Source organism: Hevea brasiliensis, chromosome 14, assembly GCF_030052815.1.
Source record: "Hevea brasiliensis isolate MT/VB/25A 57/8 chromosome 14, ASM3005281v1, whole genome shotgun sequence".
NCBI classification, from domain to species: domain Eukaryota; kingdom Viridiplantae; phylum Streptophyta; class Magnoliopsida; order Malpighiales; family Euphorbiaceae; genus Hevea; species Hevea brasiliensis.
The window spans coordinates 66,873,659-66,900,455 of record NC_079506.1 but is presented as its reverse complement, the minus strand read 5'-3'; the positions used below and the strand labels follow the sequence as shown (position 1 = coordinate 66,900,455).

At 32.4% G+C, this 26,797-nt stretch overlaps 3 protein-coding genes across 3 annotated transcripts; 1 reads left to right on the top strand and 2 right to left on the bottom strand.

Annotated features, from left to right (window-relative positions):
• Nucleotides 1-6,377: 6,377 nt before the first annotated feature.
• Nucleotides 6,378-7,631, bottom strand: LOC131172968 (uncharacterized). The gene has a single exon (XM_058134604.1). The coding sequence runs from the start codon at nucleotides 7,629-7,631 to the stop codon at nucleotides 6,378-6,380; it is 1,254 nt and encodes a 417-aa protein (XP_057990587.1).
• Nucleotides 7,632-9,626: 1,995 nt separating this feature from the next.
• LOC110663653 (dnaJ protein homolog) lies at nucleotides 9,627-12,647 on the top strand. The gene is made up of 7 exons (XM_021823042.2): nucleotides 9,627-9,767; nucleotides 9,890-10,070; nucleotides 10,577-10,742; nucleotides 10,831-10,972; nucleotides 11,049-11,325; nucleotides 11,421-11,619; nucleotides 12,133-12,647. Exons 2-7 carry the CDS (start codon nucleotides 9,921-9,923, stop codon nucleotides 12,450-12,452), a joined length of 1,254 nt encoding a protein of 417 aa, XP_021678734.2. The 5' UTR covers nucleotides 9,627-9,767; nucleotides 9,890-9,920; the 3' UTR covers nucleotides 12,453-12,647.
• Nucleotides 12,648-20,114: 7,467 nt separating this feature from the next.
• Nucleotides 20,115-20,636, bottom strand: LOC110663644 (RING-H2 finger protein ATL70-like). The gene has a single exon (XM_021823025.2). It carries the CDS (start codon nucleotides 20,634-20,636, stop codon nucleotides 20,115-20,117), a length of 522 nt encoding a protein of 173 aa, XP_021678717.2.
• Nucleotides 20,637-26,797: the final 6,161 nt, after the last annotated feature.

Here is a 26,797-nt window from a genome sequence, read left to right as displayed (position 1 = left end):
CGGTCCGGACAATTAAGGGGATAAGAACCACATTTAAGACAACAAGATAAGCCCTGAACACAAATAATTAGTAATTGTCAATTAGTTAAGTATAAATAAGAAAAACAGAACATAAAAAGTTAAATAAGCCGAGAGTCACAACGATGGGTGACCTTCTCGGGAAGGATTGCGAAGTCAATTTAAACTCAAATTTCGAACCGTAAAATGTGACGCTGCAGTCCTTAGGACTATTGCAAACACAGTGGAAAAGAGAAAATCATAAAAAAGAATTGTTAAGCCAGTCAAATAATTAGGTCAGAGAGCTGGAAGAAATATTGAATTATTTGCAAACCGGGTTGAATCGGCGAGGGGCAATTTGGTCAATTGACCCCGAAAGCTGACTCCTGACCTAACTGTCAAATAAAATCAGAGAAAAGAAAATCTCGGAATCGAAAATTAAATTAAAGAACTAAAGGAAAAATAAATAGAAAAAATAAAAGGAAAATGAAAAAGGTGAAAAGAGATGACATCATGCATGATGCCATAAATATTATAATTAAAAATTAAAATTTTAGTAATTTATGGTCTTCCATAAGACTAAAAAGAAAAAGAAAAGAAAAGAAAAAAAAAAAGAGAAGTTATCTTCTTCAAGCCGTCACTCACCTCTCTCTCCCTCACCCTCACTTTCCTCCATTAAAGCTCATTTTGAGCTTGAAGAACCACTTGATCTAGCCATAAATCCCATAGCCCCCTTAATTAAACTTGGTCTTTTATTCTTGAAAAGAAGCTTGAGCAAGAAAGAAAGAAGAAAAGAAGAAGGGAATTGAAGTTTTGGAAATCCAAAGTAAGGTTAGTAAGCAAACTTAACACTTTTAGTTTGATTCTTGCATTTTTAACTTATTGAACTTGGAAATAAACTTTAAATGGAAAGAAAATTTTATTGAGGGACCATATGTGAATTTGGCCAGCTTGATAGGGTGTTGGATTTGATAGTGTTTAGTTAAACTAAATATGAATTAGAGCTTAAATAAGGTTGAATATGTGATTAGTGTAATGATTTGATTAAGGAATTGATCAATGGCATGAACTAGGGTTTTGGCATCTAGGGTTTTGGAGACAAAAATGTGAAAATGTGTTAAATGGTGTGTTGGACTTGGTTTGAGGTGAGAAATGGTCATTTGTGACCAATTGGAGTATGTTAGAAGTGTTGGAACCAAATGCAAATTCGGATTGCTTAGGGTCATGCTACATGCAGCAGGACCAAGGTCCCTTTCGGGGACCAAAACTGAAAATTTATAAGTCCAATTGGTGTGAGGCCAATTGAGAATGAAAATAGACACAAAATGGAGCATTTTTCATTTAGGAATCATGCCCAAAAAGTGACTAAAACCTAGTGAACAAATTGACCAAATTCGGAATTGGCAATCTGACCTGTACCAAAAATGACCAAATGAACAGTATTTGTTCATTTGGCCATAACTTGGGCTAGATAGGTCGAAATGATATGAAATTTTACAAGTGGACAGCTGAGATATAGACCTAAAACTTTTATGAAGAACACAAACCCAAATTATACCCTTAACCAAGTCATTTGGCCACCCAAATTTGGTAACCTAAAACTGCCAGAACCAGTTTGGTGCCCAAAAATCTGGATTAAGTCTAATCCGGCAGCCATGATTCAAATAGCTATAACTTGAGCTACAAAACTCCAAATGGAGTGATTCAAAAAGGAGAATAAAGTTAAGACAATAGGGAACATTTTCTATGAAGAAAGTTTTGCCAAATTCTAACAGAAAAATGACCAATGGAACAGTGCAATATAAGACACCAAAACTGAAAATTTGCAAATTTGCCTAAAAGACTTAGATTTTGAGTAAACAACCAAAACCAACAAATTTAGTAACCAAAATGTGGTATGTGGGTGAAGTTGGAATTCCCATACCTATTAAGCCTTAGAAAGTCAACAAATTGACTTGAAAAGTATCGTGAATAGTAACTCGAAAACACAAATTTTAAAGAATGTCAAGTTTAGCACATTAGAGCTAGGTAAAAGTGAATTTAAATTTATTTTTGGATTTATGCTAAGTTATAATACTGAAACACTGTGAAACTGTGTGTTTCAGTGGAAAAGAATATCGGGAAAGAACCCAAGGTGTCGAGTCAAGGCCAAAAGGCGACTCATATAAGGTTTGTGCACAACGTAGAATTTCTGTAAATTTTTTTTGCATATTGTTTTGAATAATTTGAAATATTGAACTGTGACATCATTGTGATGAAATATTTATTATGCTTTTAATTTAAATTGTTGAAAGTTATTTGTGTATATTTGAAATGGCAATGTTTAGTAAAATGTTAAGAAAAGTTTTGAAACCACAGTGTCATTACCATTTATTTGAACACCTCACTAGTATGACTATGGGGGTAATCAGTTTCGAATTTTGATTCCTTCTCTGGCTGAAGTATTGAGGTGTGTGCCAGTAGAAGAAGAAAAAGAATGGGTTCCCATATATTTGAGCTAGCTAGCCTTGTGATGTGACTTCTCCTTAGCCTCTGACTATTGAGATTATATTTGTTTCGAATGGCATGATAGAACTTTGTGTTTTTATGAAATGTGTTTTGAGATTTATGAAATGAAATTGTTTGGATTAAAATTTTATAAGTCATGTTTTAAATGTATTGCTCATGTTCAATTTAAATTTTGGATAAATGTGATTTAAATTACGCATAAAGTTTATTTCAGTATGTTGTGCACCACTGAGTCCTAGTACTCAGCGATGGCTGTTATTGCTGTCGCAGATTTAGAGATTAGAGGAGCAGCAGATTGAGCTGCTAAGGATTGAGGAGTTACCTGCTTTGAAGTTATCGGGTATATTTTATACCCTGACTGTAAAAATTTATTTTGATGTATGTAAAGGTATGGACGTGTAAAACTGGTCTTGAGCAGTTTGTACAAAGTTTGTAATAAATTTTAGTTTGGATTTTCCTAATGTAAATTTTTAGTATGATGTATATAAGTTGTTTTACATTTAATTACATATGAATGGAAGTATTTTATTTTAAGTTGAATGAAAGTAATTAGTAATATTTTGGATGGTATTTGAATTGGAAATTGTGGATTTGAATTTTTGGAAGTTGATAAATGATGTTGAAATTGATTGGGATGATTGTGAATTTGAAGAAGTTGTTGAGATAAATTATTGTAAGCGCTTTTTATAGGAATTTAAAGAACTGTTTTCCCAAAATACAGACGGCACTCTGCCGAAATTTCTATAAAATTTGCGAAAAAATAAATAGAACAAAAATTGTAATTAGTTTACAAAATCTAATTACATGTTTTAATACCTATTAGAAAATGCTCACCACTTATAAAAAGTAGAAAATTGTTTTAAAATCCCTTGTAAGGTACTTAATGAGCTATCAGTAGGTGAAGTTCGGTAGTTCATTAGGTATTCTACAAGATCATGTTATGCCTTATAGAGGGGTAAGGTGTGACACATTTCATATCAGTTGTTCTGAAGTACCATTGTGCTTAAAGCATTTTTCCTATCTCTGATAATAAGGACTAATGTCCCATTCACACATTCATGTGATTATTAAGTCATTATGTTTCTTATTCACATTACTAGTCAAACATAAGTTTTGACTTTTTCACACTGAACAGATATGTTGGTTCTAGTTGCACTAGGATTCCTCATTTTGAGTTTATACTCGTTGGCATTGATTTTCATACTTAATTCAGGGCTAATTATATGTGATTCCAAATTTTCAGATTTCATAGCCAATGGTTACTGTTCCATCGGGTCAGGCTATAGGGTGAAATTAGTAAAATTTTCTTCATCAAATTGTTTCTTATTGTGTCTTCTTTAATTCCCTTTTTGAATTACTCCATTTTGAGTTGTATAACTTAAGTTATGGTCAATTAACCATAACTAGGTCAAATCTGAATTTTAGTTCCCTTAGTAGTCATTTTGATTCTGAACTTTACTAATTTATTTGGACCGCTTATAATGACATTTAGGCCTAGTGTGCTCCATAGGATTTGTTGCCCTATGTCTTATAGTCATTTAGAAATTTCACTTGTAATTTGTCAAGTCTTATAGAATTATTTATAGTCAAATTCTTGACTTAGACTCAAAGGTCTTATATTGGCATGGTCCTGAATTAGGTCAATGACTTTGACCTTAAATTCTAGCCTTATACATTTATAATTTGAGGAAATTGCCTAAAATAAGGTTTTAGGTCTCTTTCTTAGTTTTCTAGATTGGTATAGCTCATTACAATTGGAGACTTCTTGTGGGAGATATAACTATTTGAATTTTCTAGACTTAATGGTCAATTGTACCAATTTTAGATTTTGTGTGTCAACTTTATCAACTTAATTGGCCTAGTTCTCTTGATTTCTGGGTTCTAGTCAAAATTTCAATATTGTAGGTTTATGTCTTATTGAACTTCTGGCACTGATTTTAGGTCATTTGGAGTTGTGTAGACCAAAATATAGTCATTTTACTATGGCTGGTCAAGTTGCACTTATATTGCACAATTAGGTCATTTTTATGTCAAAGTCAATTCGGCCAGTTTTTGTATCCTAAATTAGGCAATCAATTTGACTTGCTTAATGGCATTCTGGGCTTGGTGGTCTCTGCTAAAGTTGTAGCCCTATGTCTAAGCTTTCCAATGATATAAATTTCAGGTCATTTGGACCTGTTTTAAGTGAGTTATGGCCAAAATACTGGCTACTGTTCATATGGTAAAAAATTATGGGTTTCAAGTTACCAATTCCGGATTAGGTCACTTTTTGAGTCACTTTTTGGACAGAATTTTGACAAGCTTTCTACATGAAAGTTGGTCCCTATTGAGTCTAGTTTTACCTCCAATTGGCCTCATACCAATTGGGGTCACACAAATTAGATTATAAGCTTAATTGTATACTGCCCTTATACACTTCATCAAATACACAACCGTTACACATCCTACTTGCTTCACCTTACCTTTTCTTACCAAATTTTTGGATTTATAAGGCACAAACATCATTTATCACATCTCAACATGGTCATTTTCGATAGTTTATACAATTTCTCAATACACTAATTACAACCTTAATTACATCAACACAATATACACGAAATACCTAACAATTACACATAGTTTCCAAAGAATAATTTATATACACTTCCATTAATCTCTTAGTACCAGAATTCATCAAGTAATCTCATGAAATACAACCCTTTTCTTAGTTCATCAAGGCTATTAAAAATTTACTAAGTGCTCAAAATTTTACCACTTCCTCCAATTCCCCAATTCAATACCCAAACACATCAAAAACATGAAATTTACTCACTAATACATCAATTTACTTCAATTAACCTTAATTCCCATCAAATTTACATAAAAATAAATCAAGCACCTTACACTTCCATGGCTGCCAAAAATTGTACACATCAATAACTCATCAAAACCTTCAAATTTCTTCACCATTCAACTCATCTCCACATTAATACAAACTTTAATGAAGTGAGGTAAGGAAAATTAGCACTAACCTTTTGTGGAGCTTGATCAAACTTCATCAAATGCTTCCCTTTTTGCTCCCTATGTGTTGCCCATGATCTGTAGAACAACTTTAGTGAAGAAACTTAGAGGAAAAAATGGCTTGATCATGGGTTAATGAAGCTTGCTTCATGGATGTCCATGGAGGAACCTTGAGAACTTCAAATCGGCCATGGGAGAGGAAGGTTGAAGAAATGAAATAGTTAGTGGAGAGTGAAGTCCATTAAGTCCCTTTTATACTCCACTAATCTTCCACTAAGTTAATTTTAATTATTATTATAATCTATGTTTCTCTATTTGCAAATTAATCCCCCATTTCTCTTTTAATTGCACTCCATTTTAAATTTCATTTTTCATGAAATTTTTAAAAATTTAATACTATATATTTTTAATGGACATTTAGGTTAAAAGTCAACTCTAGGTGTCAATTGACCAAAATGCCCCTCTTCGGGTTGTATTTCGAATTTTTTCGATAACACCGATTTAATCCTTGACCCACCGATTTCTTAAATTTTTGTTTTCATTTATACTGACTTACTAAATTTCCTTTGACATTTTCCATGTCAATTGTACCTCAATAAACATTTAATTATGTCCCAAAAATATTTTCCCGCGGTCCAGGGGTAGTCAACAGTCCCCGCCATAACTTCCCAGTGCGGTCACCCATCGTTACTGTTCCGGCTCGTTTAACCTATTTGCACTTCGCCTCTTTTATTTTCTCTTAATTTTTCTTGTATTTTCTTACCTTGTATTTCATCATTTTATATCTCCTCACTATCAGCAAAATGTTATTCTAGACTTTCTGGCTGTCTGTACCCTAGCTGTCCCCATTCTGGCTGTCTGCCCAGACAACCTCAATCATCGAAACAGTATAACTTACAGACTATGTAAGTGAGGATGTTACAAGATATCTTTGGTTCTCGTCCTTTAGGAATGGACACCTTTGGACTAGGCTCGCTAGAACTAGATGCTTTAACAAAGATAATCTTGGAAGGAGGTACTTGCGCAAATTTTCTATAGCCAAGTCCATACTTGATGCTAGGAGACCTTTGAGAGTCCAAAATTGCATCAAGTTTGTCCTTTCCTCTAGCAAATTTGGAAAGAGAAGTTTTTAGCTCAGTAATTTTATTTCTCAACTTCTCATTTTCTAATGAGAGCTCATCTAAGGATTTTTGCACATTACTATCTAAATGTCTATCATCCTTAGATGAGGTCTCATTCTCCTTTCTTAAACTAGCAAGCTCACTTTTCAAAATTTTATTTTTCTTATGACTTAATTCTAGTTCATCATTCATAACTTTGAGAGCACTAACTAGTTCATCATAAGAAAATTCAACAACATCATCATTTAAAGTTACCTCATTAGAGCTTTCCTCCATTGCCATGAAGCACATTTGGGCAACTTGATCCCCAATCTCTTCATCTTTAGAGTAACTTAATTCATCCCATATTGCTTTGAGAGCCTTCTTCTTGAATTTCTTGAAAAATTTCTTCAATTTGGGACAATATGTTCTAATGTGACCCAGCTTATTGCATTCAAAGCATATGGGAGGATCCCTCTTACTACTTTCATCCTTGTCTTTCTTGAAGTTCCTTTTTGGGATGAACTTCTTGTTTTGTAAGAGCATCTTCCTTATTTTCCTTGTCACTAGAGCTAATTCCTCCTCATCAAACTCTTTATCTTCATCACTTGAGTTTTTGAAAGATACTTTGAAGGCAATGTTCTTCTTGACCTTATTGGGTTCCTCCACTTGCTCTTTTTTAAGGGCCATCTCATAATCAATGAGATTTCCCAAGAGCTCATCAAGTTGCACCTTGCGCAAATCCTTGGAATCCTTGAGTGAGATTACTTTAGGTAGCTGCTCCTTAGGAAGACTTCCTAGTATCTTTGTTACTATCTCCTCATTTGTGAATGTCTTTCCAAGAGATTTGATTCTCTGTATGATCTCCACAAATCTATCATACATTTGACTTATAGTTTCATCTAATTTTATCTTGAACAACTCATATTGATAGATGAGAGAATCCATCTTATTCTCCTTTACTTGATTAGTACCCTCATGAACAACCACCAAAGCATTCCAAATTTCTTTTGCAGTAGACTTCATACACACTTTATTATATTCACTTCTACTTAGTGCACAAAATAAAACATGAATAGCTTTATTATTTAGAGGTACTCTTCTTTTCTCTTGCTCATCCATTCACCCTTTGGCTTAGCTACATGCACACCATTTACAATTTTAGTTGCGGTGAATGGGCCATTCTCTAAAACATCCCACAAGTCAACTCATTCTAATTCAAGAAAATAAAACATTATATTTTTCCAATATAAGAAGTCATTCCCATCAAAGAAGAGAGGTTTTACCACCGATTGACCTTCTTGTGCATTAAGGGTTGCCATTGATCTGTGCTCTAAGATGTTTAAATCTTTATTGAATGGAGACGGGCTCTGATACCACTTATTGTCCCTTGTGGCAACACAAGAAGGGGGGGGGTGTCAATTGGGTGTTAATTAAACAAAATTTGAAGGCTAGGTGGAGATTTTTGATGGAAGTGCACAAGAAAAGGAAGAAAAGAAAGAGCACAAGAGATTTTATAGAGGTTCGGCTATCCCAAGCCTATATCCTCTCCTCAAGGCCCTCCTTGAAAGTTAACTCTACTAAAATTCTTCTTTGGGTGAAGAATAAATCACTTATAATTACCACGAGAGCAAACCCTTGCTCTTTTACAAATCCCTTTATACTTAAGAGCAATTTAATGCCTTATCACACTCAAGTAATAATAAATACTCACAACAACTTTGGACAAATTCTTAGAACAAAGAAATTACAGCTCAAACTATCAAGCTCTTAATAATCAATTATGGAAGCTCAAGTTCTAAAGAGAGAAGAAAAAAATCTTTTGAACACAATAAGTTCTCAAGAAAATAGTCATTGTCACTTTTCTCCAGTCATAATGGTCTCTATTTATAGTTTTGGCAAGAAAATGACCATTAGAGATGTATTAAATGTAAATATAGCCATTCAACTACCCAAACCCCCGCTTTATTGAGTTACAGAAATCCAGGTTTGGTTGTCGAAGTCCTTTACTTCGGCTACCGAATGTTGGAGAGCAAAAAAATATCATTTAAAAAGTGAACTTCGGTTGCCGAAGTTCTCTTTGGATAAAAAGGGCACTTAGACTTTAAAAACTCAAAAGCCATCATTTAAAGAGTGAACTTCGGCTGCTGAAGTTCCAAACTTCGGCTGTTGAAGGGGTCTTTAGAAAAAAGACGCAAAAGGATATTTAGGTTTTAAAAACTCATAACCTTTTAACCCGAACTCAGATTTTCAATCCGTTTAAACTGTTGGAAAGGTAATTTGATAAAATTTTCAATGAAGACACTTTTAAAAATAAATTTGTGTTTCTCAAAAGTAAAAATTTTATTTTAGTCCCCCTTGATCAAGAAAAAGTTAAAAATAAAAACACTAAGAAACCTAGATAAACCAAGACTTGAGTCATCATAATCAACCAATTGAGATTCACAAGATAAAAAAAAAATTTACATTATAGTGTCTCTTTGATTTTTGCTTCAATTTCTTGCTCTCTCTCAATAAAAAAAATATACTGATAAAAAATTTTTAATTCTAAAATTTTTATTGCATTAAAATAAAGTAAAGTAATAAAACACATTTTTTTTTTCATTTTATAATATCTATTTTAAATGGACTATAATAATTTTATTAAAAAAATTAAAACTATTTTAAAAATAATTTTTTGCAAATGATAAATTTTAATTTATAAAATAAAAATATTCATATTCCAATACAAATAATATTTTATTTATAATATTTTAATCACTAAAGTAATATATATTAAAAATTTTATTTTATATATTTTATTTATAATATTTTAATTGATTAAAATAATATAATTTATTAATTCAAAGTAAAATATAATTATATCAATGGATAATTAATTTTAATTAGCTATTAAAAATAATATATAATAATAATATTATCTTATATAAAAAATAAAATAAATTGTATAAAAAAATTTTAAACCATGAATTTATAAGTCGAGTAAATTTATAAAAATAAAAATATAAACCTACCCATCATCTACCATAATAAGCCTTAAATCTCCACCGTCCATTTTCTGCCTATATAATCAGATCCGACTCCAACTGCAACCCTCTTTCTCTCTCACTTCGCCGGCTAGCTTTTGTTTCTGGGGCTCTCTGTAAACGAATCTAACAATCTGTACGTTTCCTTTTTTTTAAAACAATTTTTTATAATTAAATTTCGTTTCTTGGTTTCTTGTCTATGATTTCTTTGTTTCTTTGGTTTCTTGTTCTTCATTTTTGTATTGGGTCTTTGTTTAGGATCTTTTAGTGATAAAAGCAAGGGGAGAAGATGTTTGGAAGAGCACCGAAAAAAAGCGATAACACCAAGTACTATGAGATTCTTGGAGTCTCAAAGAACGCTTCACAGGATGATCTAAAGAAGGCTTATAGAAAAGCTGCCATCAAGAACCATCCTGACAAGGGTGGTGATCCTGAAAAGGTCTATATATACATATTGTTCCTGTAATGTTGTGTTTATGTTTGGTTTTGCTTTCTGTTGATGGATCAGCTTGCGGAATTGGTATCTATTCACGTTGACTTGGTTAATGGCTCCTGAACTTATTTGTTTATTTATTTATTTATTTATTTTTGTGTTGATTGTGAGGGTCAGTTTTGTTCTTTCAGGTATAGATCTGATCTTATGGTTATTTATTGGGGTTTTGTGATTATGGTTGCACAATATTGGGATGTTGTGGGTTTATAAAAGTTATCTTTTGATGATTTGTTTGCTGATAAGTTGAGTTTTGATGCTGATATACTCTAGGAACAAATTTTGACAATTTCAGGGGAAATTTAGTAGTTTGATATTTTTAACGTTTAATTTCCAGTTTACTACGAGTTCATGGTGAAAATTGGATGGTTACATATTGTAGTTGTCACTGTAATGGTTGTTTTTTTATTTTATATTTTTTTTATTAAACTTGTGTATTTGTGCCCACCTTGCAGTTCAAAGAGTTGGCCCAAGCTTATGAGGTTTTGAGTGACCCAGAGAAACGTGAGATATATGATCAATATGGAGAGGACGCCCTTAAGGAGGGAATGGGCGGTGGAGCTAGTGCTCATGATCCGTTTGACATTTTCCAATCCTTCTTTGGTGGCAACCCATTTGGTGGTAAGGATTACTAACCATTAAATCTTGTATTTTGGATTTGTGCCATGAATGCTAAGCATTTTTTACTTGAGAATTTTGTTTCTTGCAGGTGGCAGTAGCAGCAGAGGTCGTAGGCAGAGGAGGGGTGAGGATGTCATCCATCCTCTCAAGGTTTCTTTGGAAGATCTCTACAATGGCACCTCCAAGAAGCTGTCTCTTTCCCGTAACGTTATCTGCTCCAAGTGCAAAGGGTTAGTGTTGGAATATGGTTGGTGTGTTGAGTTTTGTATTTTATGAGTGGCTTGATTATTTTGTTGAAAATTGCAGTAAAGGGTCCAAATCAGGTGCATCAATGAAATGTTCGGGTTGTCAAGGTTCTGGAATGAAGGTCTCCATAAGACAACTTGGTCCCTCTATGATCCAGCAAATGCAGCATCCTTGTAATGAATGTAAGGGTACTGGTGAGACCATTAATGATAAGGATCGCTGCCCTCAATGTAAAGGTGAAAAGGTTGTTCAGGAGAAGAAAGTGCTGGAAGTTATTGTTGAGAAGGGTATGCAAAATGGACAGAGGATTACTTTCCCTGGAGAAGCTGATGAAGCTGTGGGTCACAGAACACTAGCTGGATTTTTTTTTAAAAAAATAAAAATTTATGTACCTGTTTCTTACATCCTCATTGTTTTGTGCTATTTGTGCAGCCTGATACTATCACAGGGGACATTGTTTTTGTCCTTCAGCAAAAGGAGCATCCTAAGTTTAAGCGTAAGGGTGATGACCTAATTGTTGATCACACTTTATCTCTTACAGAGGCACTTTGTGGCTTCCATTTTATTTTAACCCATTTAGATGGAAGACAACTCCTCATAAAATCCCAACCTGGGGAGGTAGTGAAGCCTGGTAAGTTGCTCTACACATTGATGGCTTTTCTGTTCAGGTGCATTCAATAAGAGTTTTAATTTTATGCAGTAGTTGCCAGAACTACTATTATTCATGGCCTCTTTGTGCTTAGTTGTTCACTTACAATTATCCTTCTGACTTTTGATGTATTATGAAGAAACCTCTTTTTAAAATGGCAAGCAGCATTTTTCTTCTATTCAGCTTTAATATTTTCCTCATCCAATTTTTCAATTTTTTTTTTCTTGCATTTATGTACTTGTTATGGCATGTAATTTGTGAATCAACAGTATTACATGGGTTTCAAGAAAGTGCCATAGTCCAGCAATTTTAGCTGCTCAATTCTCTATGTGCTCACTTCACAAAATCCAGATTCTGATCTTGGTGAACCCTGTATGTGATTAATAGGTTTTCTATAAAATGCTAGTTTTGTTGGTCAAGTAGTTGCAGATGTTAATATTTCGTTTGTCCTTTAAGTGGCTGGTGATTAATGCTTGTGTCTTTGTTCCAACACAGATCAATTCAAGGCCATAAATGATGAAGGAATGCCAATGTATCAGAGGCCGTTCATGAGGGGGAAACTGTACATTCATTTCAGTGTTGATTTCCCAGACTCTCTGCCCCCTGATCAGTGCAAAGCCCTAGAGGCAGTTCTTCCCTCAAGAACATCAGTCCAGCTGTCTGACATGGAGCTGGATGAATGTGAGGAGACAACTTTACATGATGTGAACTTTGACGAGGAGATGCGAAGAAGGCAACAACAGGCCCAAGAGGCATATGATGAGGATGAAGATATGCATGGTGGTGGCCAGAGGGTGCAATGTGCTCAGCAATAAATTAACAAAAGGAGATCATCTGATTTAGTGCCAAGGTTGGTTTGACTGATGATTTGCGAATATAAGATTCTGAAACATTCATTGTCTTCTGTTATAGAATTTTAGACTTTTAGTTGTTATGGGATTTCACTTTTGTTTGCAGAGATAATGTATGCAAGATGTAGTATCTGGAACTTGAGAGATTACCATTTCCAAGATTGTTTCTACATTTTGTGTGTGTGTGTGTGTGTGTGTGTGTATCATAGAAGCCTGAACCTAAATTTTCTAGTTACAAGTATTGCCGATTTAAAAGTTACCTTAGCACTAGAGTGAAGGTAGTTTACTCTGGAACATTATGAAAACCCTCCCACTCCTGCTTTGGGTGTTATTCTGAGGGGCAAGGAGTCGCAAAGATGAAAAATATATGTCAAGTAACTTCTCTAATGAATAAATGATCTGCAGATCACAACTGCAGTTTCTCTAAGTTGTAACCATGGTCATTAGTCACTGACTCGTGAGCTAATCTTTTGAACCAAAGCCATATCTCTATGTGACCTTAGGGAACAACATTCTAAAATTCCAAAAGCTGCTTTTTAGGTTTTGTTTTGAATGGGCTATGGGGGAAAGAAAAGGAGGAAAGAGAAAAATTTTCTTTCAAACTCTATCTTGTTAAAAATTGAATAAAAAAAAAAGCTCTTCATTTCTCAATTATTATTTTTTTTTATAAAACTATTTTACCTTCAATACCTACAATTCTTTTATTTTATATAATATAATTTTGTATTCATTTAACAGGTTTAACATTAAACAATGAATATGAATGATTAAATTTAGTAGTATATATAAAAAGAAAAAAAAAAGAAATCATTAGAAGGAAGGGTGACATAATGTTATTAGAGTATTGAATGTGTTTTGAAAGAAAGGGTAATTTGAAAAATGTAATTTGTTGTTTAGGGCATTATTTTTTAAGTCGTAAAATTTTCATTTTTATTAGTTTTATATGGTAACACTGTCTATGCTTCCGTTAACAGAATGTTGATGTAACATTAACATTAAACGATGTGATAATGGCATAAAATTTATTATACTAATTTGATGAAAATGAAATATTTATCCCTTAAATAATATTGCACTAAATCACATGCTGCAATTTTTTAAATCCGCTTTGAAAAATTGGCTACAAATGATTGAAAATCAAAATAGCATGCCTACTTGCACTCGTCAACAACCTCAATTTCATTGATGTTGCATGATTTGATTAGTGATGATTGTGTTACCTTCAAGATCTACGAATTAACCTCCATAGTTTGCAAAATAAATACAGAAGTAAGAAACTAGTGATGATTAATGTGATCACTCTCATGCTTAAATCAGTATGGAGGTTTTGAAAGCAATAGGATTGAATAATGTGAAAAAAATTGAGACAATAAATATTAAAATAAAATTTTAATAGATGAAAATAATGTTGGGGAAACCAATCAAACCTTAGGCACAAATTAAATGGAATAATTATAGAGTGAAAATAAAAGGCAAAGAAAATGACTATGGAAAGAACTTTTAAGTGGAGCATTAGAATCAAGGATGAGAAAGAAAGTAGCCAAAACGACACTTACGGAGAAAATTTCCCAAGTAACCCAAAATTGCCAAAGGGGCATTTAATCTACCATGCATGCATTCAAAATGAAGGAGAACCAGCCACTCCCTCTCATTTCTTCAACATAGTTTTTTCCTTTCATTACTCCATTCCATTTCTTGTAACATCCTCACTTTAGCTAGTCCGTACAATCTACTGTTCAGGTGACCAATATCGGTCTGAGCAGCTAGAATGTTTGAAATTATAAATAGACTAGAGTGAGGAGTTATAAATAAACCAAATAATACTCATAAAAATAAAAAAAAAATTTTAGGAATGAAATGCACTAAGGTTAAACGAGCCGTAACCCTAGTGATGAGTAACCCGAAGGGGAAGTGGTGGTGAAGGCCGTTAACAACCCTAGACCCAGGAAAAACTTCATGAAATAATTTTTGGGACCTCAGGGAAGGATTATTAGGGTTCCAATGATAATAAAATGTTAAGAAAACACAAGAAAAAATTTAATCAATCGGTACACACAATTTTAGCTCGTTAAGCCAAACGGAGAGCATTTTGGTCATTTCGTCTTTAGAGATGATTTTTGGCCAACTTGTCCAGTTAAATAAATAATTTATATGACATAAAATGTGAATAAATATTGTTAAAAAATTTAATGGAAATTAAATAGACAAGAAAAGGATGGAAAATGAGAGAAATTGGACTTATGACATCATTATGATGTCATGTCATTATAATTCTTCCACCAATCAAAATTGAGTAAACATTTTATAAGGGATAAGGAAGATCAAAAAAATCACTTCATCTTCCTCTTCCTTCCATGGCAGCCGAAACCTCTTCCTAAGCAGTCCACCATTTTTTTTCTTTCAAACTTGAGTGTTTCAAGCTTTTCACCATAAAAGCTATACTTGTCTTCACAAAAAAAATTCACTACACCTTGGGCAAGCTAAAGATAACAAAAAGAAGTAGAAAGGAGGAACTTTTACAAGCTTGGGATTAGCTCCATTAGAGGTTAGTGACTAAATTTGATCTTTCTCTTTCCATTCATGTTGGAGGAGTGAAAATGAGTGTAAATCTATAAAGAAACTTGATAAACATCATGTGTATGCCCATCCCCAATTTTTGGTAGCCTTGAACTTGGTTGAGTTTTGAAGATTTCTTAGGATTAAAATGATATTGTTGTTAGTAGTATGCCCTAGAGCATATCATTTAGTATGTATCTTGTACATATTTTTATTAATAAAAGGCATTTCCACTTTTCTGTTTACATAATATATTTATGTGTAATAGAAAAGGTCCATTGATATTTTGTTAGAAATTCTATTCTTAAGTTGTTAAGAATATGAGTGACAGTATTTCTAGTACAATGTATCATAAATAGGTTCACAATCGAGGATACTTCATAATAAGGATATGACTTATCCAGAAAGATTGTATTCATGTTTGTTCCCAAGTTATTTATATGAGATATAAATAAGATAGAATGGTGAGTCTCATACCATATAAAAAACATGATAGGCACTTATACATGATAAGTAGGCCGAACCAATGACACTTATGACAAGCACATGGAGTTTACTCTTGTTAATATTTTGTCATAAATCATATCAGTGCATATAATCTTTAGACCTGAGATAGCACAGTTATCTTATATATAGGTAGTTTGAGTTTGATACTGCTTTCATACTTGTACTATGTATGGGCATATGGGCATGTGTTGGCTCCTACTAGTTATATATGGAGGTAGGTGTTGATCAAGATGGAATCTGTTCTTCTAAGTAAATAGAAATAAAATCCTATGTTCATTTAATTGTTCTTGATGTTTCAAGTTCCTGGCCAAGACAGATAGATTTATTCAGAAAAGAGTTTCTGATGAGAAAATCTTTTTAATCAAGAACTAGAATTAAAAGAGAACATAATATTCATAGCAAATGGAGTTTGACATAAACCATGACTTTAGCTTGAGTTGGGATTTTGTAACAGAGAGATTCTAGTGCATGGTAACATATGATTATAAGTTCATTAAAGGTAAACCTTATTACTAATTAGGTGGCCATGGCATGCTATGCTAGGTGTTAACCATGGTCTATGAGGTTCATAAAATGATTTAGAGAAATCATTTATGGTAAGAAAGAGTTCTGATGATATTAAGAGTTGATATCATGTCTCACTGCCAATTAGTGATGAGCCTAGTAAGTCACACACATACACAAGTTATCACCTATTTAAATATGATTTAATTAATCAATTAAAGAGTTTAATTGATTAATTAAATAGGTTTGGTTTGCAATTAAATTGTAAAGTCCCTAGCATGACTTGAAACCAAATCTAGCTTATGGGATGTATAGTATAAGTTAAATTTATATTTAAAGTGTTTAAATATGAATTTAATTAATGAGAAATTAATTAATAGAGACTAATTAATTAATTTATATTTGATATAAATTGATTAGAAGAAGAAAAATAATTATTTTGGGTTAAGAACTCAAAATTAAGACAGGGGCATTTTGGTCATTTCACAGTGTGACACGTGGCACCATGAGATGGTGACACATGGGATTACACATAAGCTTGCCAAATATTTTTTTTTAATCATGTAAGATGATTAAAATCAAGATTAAATATAGGTTTGACACTTGGCACAATGTGATTGGGTCACTTAAACCTAGAGCTAATCAAAGGGTGACATGTGGCAAGGGTTTAATGTGTTGACCTAGCTATATAAGTGTTGTTATGAAAAAGAAAAACAACCAGCAGCCACTCCTCTCCTTTGTCACGCCATTTTGAGGCTCTCCATCTATTCTTCTTGATCTCTCATCAATTCAAAGAGATTAGCCATCAATCTCTTGAATTAAGAACACTAGAAATTGTTTCTAGTGTCCTGTTTACATCTCTAATCTCTTAAAAGGAAGACTTGAATTTCTAATTAATAGAAAAAGCTTTAGAAGCTGTTCAAGGGTTGTCATAGGTGTTCTTGGTGTGGACAAACTAGAGGGACAACATTTGATGTCCTGAAGATAAATCTCAAAGGCGCAGACACGCTGCAGTGCATCAAGAGGTTAGTGTAATCGTTCTTGATTTAATCTAGGGTTCTAAAATTAATCTGATAAATTTTAAAATCTTAAATGGCAAATACAGATCCAAAAACATATTAAAAAAGTTTTAATATGTTGTTTATCATTGAAATTAAATAGATAAAAATAAATCTTGCATGATGCATGTGACCCTAGATGAAAATTTTTGAATTCAATGGTATAAACTTGTGTTTTTCACGCTTCCGTTCCTTTAATTGTGGCTACCTTTAACACTAATATATTGATTAGGATAATGAAAGGAAAGTAAATGCATGATTGGAAATAGTAGGGTTAGCGTTTGGGTATGAAATTGAGACTTTGATCATACAATGGTGAAAGTAAGTTTTAATGGTCAATTAGTAACCATTTGGTTATGTTTGAATGAGAATTGAAGTGGTTTGTGTAGTGGGAATTGAAGTTAGTGTTGCTGCTTTGGCTGACCTGCAGGACTGGGCATGAGTCCAGCAGGTTTGAGCAGCAATAACTGGAGTTATAGAGGTTCAATTGGTGCAAGGCCAACTGGACATGAAACTAGATACAAAATAGCACAACTTTGGTGAAGAAACCATACCCAGAAAACCAAACCAAGTTGACCTAAAGATTGCCCTAATCCGGGTGACCTGTATTCTGCCTGAGCAAAATGATCAAATGAATAGTGTTTATTCATTCGATCATAACTCAGTGTAGAAAGGTCTAATTGACCTAAAATTTTACCAGCAAATAGCTGAGACATAGACCTACAACTTTTATGAAGAAACCTAACTAAATTTTGACCATAACATATTCAAAAGGTGACCTGCAGTCACTACACAAAACAATGTAGACTTGGTCAGTCCAGAAAATTCTGGGAAGTTGGCAATCCGGCTAGTCATGGTAATTAGGCTATAACTTGAGCTACAAAACTCCAAATGGAGTGATTCAAAAAAGGAAATGTAACTAGACACAATAAGAACAACTTTCATGTTGACAACTTTGCCAAATTCCCACTGCAAAAATGACTAATGGAACAGAAAATACAAGGCTTGAAATCTGAAAATTTTGAACAACTAACATTAAGCTTAGAAATGGTATTGACAACCAACATCAACAATTTTAGAATTGAAAATGTGGTATGTTGGGAATATTAAAACCAATGTACCTATTGTCCATGCAAAAGTCAACATTTTTGTTGACTAATGAAATGAATAGTAGCACCTAAACATAAATTTCAAGAATTGTGTAACATGCCCTAGTACACCTAGCAAGATTGGTTTGGATAGGTTGGCATGCCAATAGGGTTCTGTTAGCAGTACTGCATATGGCTTTATGCCATTCTGTATTTTATGGCCTCACGTGCCATTCTGTGATAAAATAGCCTTTGGCTATGTTGATTGAGTTATTATACTTGGGTTTTATCCCTGATAATTATTACAGCTTATTAGCTGTTCTGTTGCACACTGGGAGTCAAAATGTGACCGATGGTGTGATGGTCCGAGGTATTTAGTACCCAGTGCCAGTTTACCCGTTTATCCAGTCCAGTCGACTAGCATGGGTTACTCGGGCAATGATAATAAATCTTTCCAAATTTTGATCGAATAATATTGCAATAAATGCTAGACATTAAGTCTACCAAAGATGTAAACATACATTCTGCATATTCACTTTATTTAGTTATTTTATTTTATATTGTCACCACTAAGCAGAATTGCTTAGCGCGTCGCTTTTGCCATGCGTAGGTACTGGAGACGTAGCTGGGGAGTCCAGCAGACCTCAGACTGGGTGAGCTTTCAAATCTGCACATAGAGTTCAGAGTAACCTCACATTTGCAGTGGATTGGTAGGACATTAGGCTACTTTTGGTCTTTTATATTTTGTAAACTTTTGTAATGTATATTATAAACTCATGTAATTATGCTTTTGATGTAATTATTTATGAACCATGTTCAGTAATAAATTTGAGCATTTCTTATTGAATTGAGTATGATATGAAATAAATTGAAATTTGAGATGATGAAGTCACTTGAGAAATTGTTGAAAATATGTTGGTGGTTGACTGAGATTGAAATCATGATTATATTGGAAGTGTTTTTAACAGATTCAGAAGAACTGTTTTTCCAATTTACAGCCGGCACTCTGCTGGATTTTCGATAAAAATTGTGAAAAAATTCAAATTTATCAAAAATTGTAAATAAATGAATTAAAAGGGGTAAATTGTAATGGAAATATGAATTGGTGCTCCGATACACTGTGTGGCATATCTTGCTCGGCTACAATGTAGACGGGTAAGGGGTGTCACATTTCTCCACTCTCCCTTTCCCCATTTAAAAACCTTAACCCTAAATCTCACCGATCTCCTTCTCCACCATTAAATCTCACCACCAACTCACTTTATTACTTCATCTAAGTAATAGAGTAATATTACTATTGAAAGAAGAAGAAAGAAGCACCAAGGAAGGAAGGAAAAAGCACTAGGCCAACGTGTGTAAGACACTCCTTTTTGACTTCCTCTCTTCTTTTTTTGTATTTCTTCATCCTTATAGCTTCTTAGGCACAATAGAAGTAACTCCATTCCATTCAAGTGAGGGAGGAGAAAGTTCTCCAAAGTTTCAGCCAACTATTGAGAGAAGTGGTAACCCCACTTGCTTTCCTTCATTTGTCTACTTTTATCCCTTTCATTTGACTCCTTTATGAATTCTAAAACTTGGCAATTGAAAATGAATTGGGAGCTTAGGGCATTCGGTCAAGGAGAGAAGAGATGGGTTTGGAAATTCCTTCAACAAATTTAATGATTGAAATAACAAAAGATCATACAATAAATAAAATTAAAGTACTAGAACGTCATAATTCAAATTTAAAATCTCTAAGATATATAAAATCTAGAATTGAAAACATTAAAATATACATATATGATTAGCGTACTTATTGTATATATAATCTAACCATTTCCAAAAGCTATGATAGCATTGACTATTAATAAAAAAACATATCCTATTTAATTAAGACAACATCAACTAGAACGGCAAAAGTTGGTCTAATGATTTTAGTGCATTAACCTTACAAATAAGGGATCAACGAAGGGTTGTGTAGTTGGCGTAGGAGGCATTTGAGGTGTTAGATTACTTTGAGTATGAGGAGATGAGTTTCGACATATGGGGCAAGTAGGATGCAGCTTCAGCCACTGATCAACGCATTGCACATGGAAGACATGACCACAGTCTGGCAGTAAACGCAGCACATCATTATCACTATACTCTACCAAGCATATCGAGGAAGAAGCTATCCTGGAATCACCCTTTTCATGTTTGGCATCCGAGAAAAGAATTTTGGGGTAGGTATTGAGAGGGACTTCGATGTTGATGGTGACGGAGAATGAGGGGTCTTGAACGTCTGAGGAAGAGGAGACGCCATCATGGGAAGAAGGGTCCGGCGGAGATGGTCCTCTGCGGGTGCAGAGGTAGACAGTGAGAAGAATGACTGATAATAGAGAAAGAGAGCCAATGGACGCTTTAAAGATAGTGGGAAATATTCCAAGATTTACTTCTAGTGGAGTAGTGGAATTCATCTTCTTCTTGGGACACTAGAATTTAGTTAGAATTAGAAGATGGTTGAGAGATTGGGATTGAATATACACAGGTAAATCATGTATTTGCATGTTTAATAACTGTAAGTGGTTTTAATATCCCAAATATACTTGATGTACTAAACTCACATCTTTATATATATATATATATATATATATATATGAATTCTCATTACTTATCATATTTTCACGATATTAATTCTTAAATTTGAAAATAAATAATTAATATATAATTAAAAATAAAAATAAAATTTTAATGACTAACGAGTTTTTTTAAGTAGTATTGAAATCGTGAGGTATTAATTTAAGTCCTAAAAGGATTGTACTAAAAAATTTGAGCATCAATCATGAGTAGATAATTATATATGAAAATTAAAATTTTAACTATTAACCTTAAAATTAAAAATTTGATAGAGGTTATATAGAGACCCAATAAATGATATTGTATGAACATGATCAAACATAAAGCACCCTTTTTTTAATAAATATGTGTTATTGAAATTGAAAAATTTTAAACTTGTTTCATTTCCTTTAAACATTTTCTTATGACATGAGCAGGATAAGAATTTTGCTGCTTGGGAAAAAGAGAAAAAAAAAAAGAGTTTTGTTTTGAAGGCATCACCTACCATTAATAATTTATAAAATAAATTATATTTTTTAGAGTAGTGATTAATAATTGAAATTTCTCTCAAAATTATTTTATGTGCTAACTGAATTAAAATTAAAACTTATCTTTTTGTTTTCCTTTTAAAAAAACTTATCTTTTGATCAAAGGTTTACCGTATTCAAAATTTAGAAATTTTATTTTTAGGGTTAGCCAATGAAAGGATAACTAAGGTAATTATTATCAGATTTGACTAAAATCAATATTTGCTAATTATTAGCAAAAGTAAATGTTATGAGATTTGTTTCCTTCAAAAGTAGCTTATAAAAGGAATATTTTCTCACAAAATAGAATTTATGAGCATAAGCCACAATATTTTTCAATACTTGAAATATATACTAAAAAATATTTAACTTTTGTAAGATATAAAAAATTCAATTTCTTTTTATATATAAACTATTTGAAGAATATCTAATTGTGATAAAAAAATAAAGAAAATAATTCAATTTTTTGACATGTGTGCAAGTAATATATAAATAGTTAACATAATTGAAAATATGTTCACTTATCAATCAAATTATTACTCACACACACACACACACACATATATATATATATATATATATATATATATTAATTTTACATTGACATTTTATATTAATGTAGAAAAGTTATCACATCTTATTTTGGGGGTGAGTACTATTGGGTTTGAATTGAAAGAGCTGGCCAAATTAATTTGATTAGATAATTTAATTCCATTTATATACTAAATCAATTGGGTTTAATTTTAATTTTGAAAAATTTTCAAGTTATATTGTTCAGTTCGGTTTTGGAGAAAAAATTTTCAGTAAAACCAATACCAGACTGAAATATATTAAATTTACAAATAATTATAAAACCAAGTTTGTTTATAGCTTAGGAGTTGGAGGTTATGTTAAATAGTTAAAGAAGCTTGAGTTCAATTCTTAACTGCCTCACTCCTTTTTTTTTTTTTTTTTTTTTTTACAACTTCATGTCTTTAAATCCTAGCCATTCTTTTCTCTTCAAAGAATCTAAACCATTCAAATCAACTTATATATTCATCACTGACCCAGTAAAAAACCTAGCCACCGGTACTCTCATTTCAACTTACGTTATACGTTTTGCTTCATCTATTACATCTACTCCTTTTTGTTATTTCTCATATCCACAACCACAACTCCATTTTACCTCTCACAGTCCTTTTCCATGACTTTTGCCTACCCCATTCCATTGCTCCTTATCTTCTTGCCACAACCTAGCCACCGCTTGTCTCTTATACCTACTTCCTTCTTTTCTCTTTTCCTTCCCTCTGTTTCTTTCATACGTGTTCCTTAGTCACAAAAAAAACAACGCAATTTCTATTGCTGTCAAGAGAAATGTCCAACCTTATGTTTGAGATTTCAAAGGTGGCAACTCCACCAAAAGCTTCTCCAATAATTGTATGACTCTTGCTTATTTTTTTGAAGCTTGTATGCGTATATTGGTATGTCAGAGGTTGATGTATAAAGATTTGTTGTGCTTTTGTACATGTAGAATGTAAGATCAGTTAAAAATTATTATGCATTTCAAATCCTTAGTTTGTGTATTGATGCGATCTAGTTAATACTAGCTAGTGCACTAGTTGTGTTTGAGTAATAAAGTAGTGAGAAATAGTATCGTTCCATGAGGATCAAAAATGTTTTTAATCTAATACTATACTAATTTTATTTGGGAAACTAAAAATTTTGAATTTAACTAATATAAAAGTTAACAATAAAAGTAAAAGCAAATAATTAAATTTATTAAAGAAACTTATTCTAATAAAAGTATTAGGGTCAGATTTCACCTTCACTTATATATGATAACCAATCAAATGCAAGATTTATATCATGAGATGGTAGGATTCAATATGGCCAATTATCATTTTCAGGTAGAATATTCATCTAAGTTAATGGTCCTTATTCGGGTAGCATAAATCTAGATGCATAGAGAACAAGAATCTCTTATAGTTAATTCATCCTATTCATTTGGGAATTAAATGGACCACACACTATTTATAGGGTCCTTATTCAGGTACCTAATCCTAATGTAATATGCAATATTTTTTTTAGCAATCAATTATGCATTTAATTGAGAAATAAAATCTAGCTTTTCTATTTAAACTTCACTAGAAGCATCAATAAATCAACATACATAAAGCATTAAAACCAACTATTACATAACATCATGAGTATAAAAATCATAAAATTGAAATTAAAATTATCAAAACATAGGTTTATGATCCATCATTCTATAACAAAAGGTCTACTTCATTAGTAGAACATGAGAAAAAAAAGAAAATACATTATGAAAGCTTAAAGAAAAATAATAAAGATCAAACTTTGATGTAGATGGGTTTCCAAGCTTCCAAGTGTAGAAAATATTCTTCTCTTATTCTATTCGATGTGATGGCTAGGGTCCTCTCCACTTAATTTTAGATTTTTTTTTCTCTTTTTATTTTGCTAAAATCCTTATCTTTTCTTCCTAAATAGACTTCTTTTTGCTATAAACACACAAGCTTGCCTGTGTCTGACTCCTAGCTAAGTAAAGTAGACTACTATGTAGATCCTTCTTGCTCTTTCCTTATTTCTAGCATATTTTCTATCATTATCAGATCACAATAGGACTTTATCCTAACCAAATTAGGAAACCAAAATAAATATCACAAGATAAACAAAAAATAACCACAATTACCTTCTAAAATAAAACACTTAAAAAGTTTAAATAACTAAGGAAAAACTGAATAAAACATCTTGAAAAATGCAAATAAAACACATAAAAACATAATCTAAAATTGACATATCAAATATCTTCATACTTAAGATTTTGCTCATCCTCAAGTAAAAAGGAAAAAAGTTTCATTCAAACTCAAGACTAAACTAAAATTATTCTTCTCTCCTGCACCTAATTCATAGCAATATCACCCTCACACTTGTGTTCGCATTTCACAGTTTAGAAGTTAACTAGGCAATGCCCTTTTTTTTTTTTAAATTGGGAGTATCTTATAATTGTAAGAAAAGAAATCAAACATATTTATGATAAGTAGTTTTGTCCAGGCACAATTTTCAAGACATTCATATAAATCCCGCAATCAACAAAATGTCATTGTAAATCAAGCAATACTAAACTCACCTTTCCCCAATTGCTACAAACAACAGTAGTAAAATAGAGCTCTTTTTTCTTTTTTCTTTTTTTTTTTTCTACATTCACACATGTAGGAATTCCTTAAGCCAACAAACACCTTTCTACGTGAATGTCAATGTTGGTGATGAAAACACCCGGTTACTCAGTGGGTCAAATGCTCAAAGTGCTTTGTATACTCATATCTCAAGCTAACATTTCACATAAAAGTAAACATGGGGTGCATGAATACCCCTAGCTACTTAGCAGCTCAAGACATCAGAGTCAATTCTCACTTTATTTCAGAATTTTTCTTCTTTTCTTTCCTTTTTTTTGTCAATTTTTTTTTTCTAGGAGACTCTATTAGCTTTGTAACACCCCAAAAATTCTGAGCTTTGAATAGTCCAAATTTCAATATATGAATATTACTATTCAAAGCTAATTTGAGAACTAAAAATGAGATGAAAATTAATTGAAATAAACAGAATAAAAATGAAAGTGACTATCGGTTTATGAATTTAGTCGGTATTATGGAAAAAGATAGACTATAACTCGATGAGGGGCATTTTTGTCAATTCACTTTAAGAGTTGACTTTTGACCTAAATGTCTATTAAAATGAGCAAGATTAAAACACTAGAATGAAATTAAATTAAGGGTGATGTGTATAAAAATTTAAATGGGACATAGAGGTAATTAATTAAATTGTTATAATTATAATAATTATAATTATAATTATTAATAATTATATATATAGGATATTTACACATGAGGCAAAATTCATTAATTATAGTTAATCTTCTTCTTCCTTCACTCCACCCTTGCCGCCCATCTCCTCCTCCATCTTCCTCTATTTTTACTCATTTCAAGCTTTGAAATCTTGATTTTCTCCCACAAATTCCACACACCATCTTGAGAAAACTTGGAATTGGACTTCAATTTGAAGATTGAAAGCAAAAGAAATCAAGAAATCTTGAAGAATTGGAAGATAGGAAATTGCCTAAGTAAGGTAAGTTGTCCTCCAAGCTTAATTAGTTGCATATTCCTTGAATTTAAGTTAAATTGTGTAGAGATTGCAAAGAAAATTGAAGAAATCTTGCACGAATATTGAGAGGGAGAATTCGGCCAAGATGATAGGGTTAGTGTTTATGAACTTTGATGCAATTAGAATTGATTTCTAGCTTGGATGATGATGTAAACATGAATTATGTATTTGAATTTGCTTAGAATTGGAAGATGAGTAATTAGGGTTTTGAGCAATTAGGGTTCTCTTTGTATGAGGCTCAATTAATGCTCATAAGGTCATATAGTAGTAATTTGATGTGCATTGAATGAGAAATGATGTTGGTTTGGTAAAGGAATTAATGGAAATGAAATTGAGCCTTACATTTTGAATCTGGACAGTTGAGTCCAGTGTGGTTAGATACTCATAAGTAGAGCCACATAGTTGCAATTGGTATGAAACCAATGGGAGACGAAACCTAAGACAAAATGCTAAAACTTTCATGAAGAAAACTTGCCCAGAAAATGACCATAGGATACCTCAATTAGGGCTTGAATCTGGATTAGTAAATCTGGACCTAGAAAAATTGACTAAATGAATAGTACATAATTAATGTTTAGAAGAGAACTCACTTTAGAAAACTCCAAATTGAGTAATTCTTGAACCTTTGTAATCTTGAGACATAGAGGAACAATTCATATGGAGATTATGAAGCCAAATTATGACCATAACTTACCTAAATTGGTTGAACAAAGTGGGTCTAGAAATTTGCCCTGATTCTGGACTGGACCTGAACCCTAGGAAAATTTAGGCATTCGACCAGTTTTAGTAAAATGCCTATAACTCAAGATACACAATAACAAATTGAATGATTCCAAAGCCAAAATACTCATAAGATATAGAACTACAAAATTCATATTTTAACCTAGACCCAGTTCTTAGGACAAAGTAGGGAAAATATTAGAGAAAATTAGGAATTCAAAATCTGGAATTCCTGTATAGCAATTTTGCCCTTTGATCTCCAAATAGTAATCAGAACATAACTTCCTCTACATAACTCCAATTTAAGTGATTCAAAATGGTTTGGAAACTTAAGACAAAGGCCTAAAACTTTGTTTTAGGGACTGATTCAAATTTCGAGCATAAGGTGCTCGGATACTGAACGCAAAATTAGGTGAAAATCTGGAAAACTAGAAAAGTACATGGTTAAGTAACCAGGAGCAGTACCTAGTGTTTTGGCCATAACTAGAGATTTAGAACTTCAAATTGAGTGATTCAAAAAGATAATTAAAGCTAAGACAGAGGGGAACAATTTTTATGAAGATTACCTTATCAAATTTTGATTGGAATTAGGTTGAAATTGAGTTCTACGGTCAAGT

Bases quoted from the DNA above. Each gene is read 5' to 3' on its own strand.
- LOC131172968 (XM_058134604.1), bottom strand. From the start codon at position 7,631: ATGAAGTCTACTGCAAAAGAAATTTGGAATGCTTTGGTGGTTGTTCAT.
- LOC110663653 (XM_021823042.2), top strand. From the start codon at position 9,921: ATGTTTGGAAGAGCACCGAAAAAAAGCGATAACACCAAGTACTATGAG. The intron at 10,743-10,830 runs GTAAGGATTACT...TGTTTCTTGCAG, and splicing joins TGGTGGCAACCCATTTGGTG to GTGGCAGTAGCAGCAGAGGT. The intron at 11,620-12,132 runs GTAAGTTGCTCT...GTTCCAACACAG, and splicing joins TGGGGAGGTAGTGAAGCCTG to ATCAATTCAAGGCCATAAAT.
- LOC110663644 (XM_021823025.2), bottom strand. From the start codon at position 20,636: ATGAATTCCACTACTCCACTAGAAGTAAATCTTGGAATATTTCCCACT.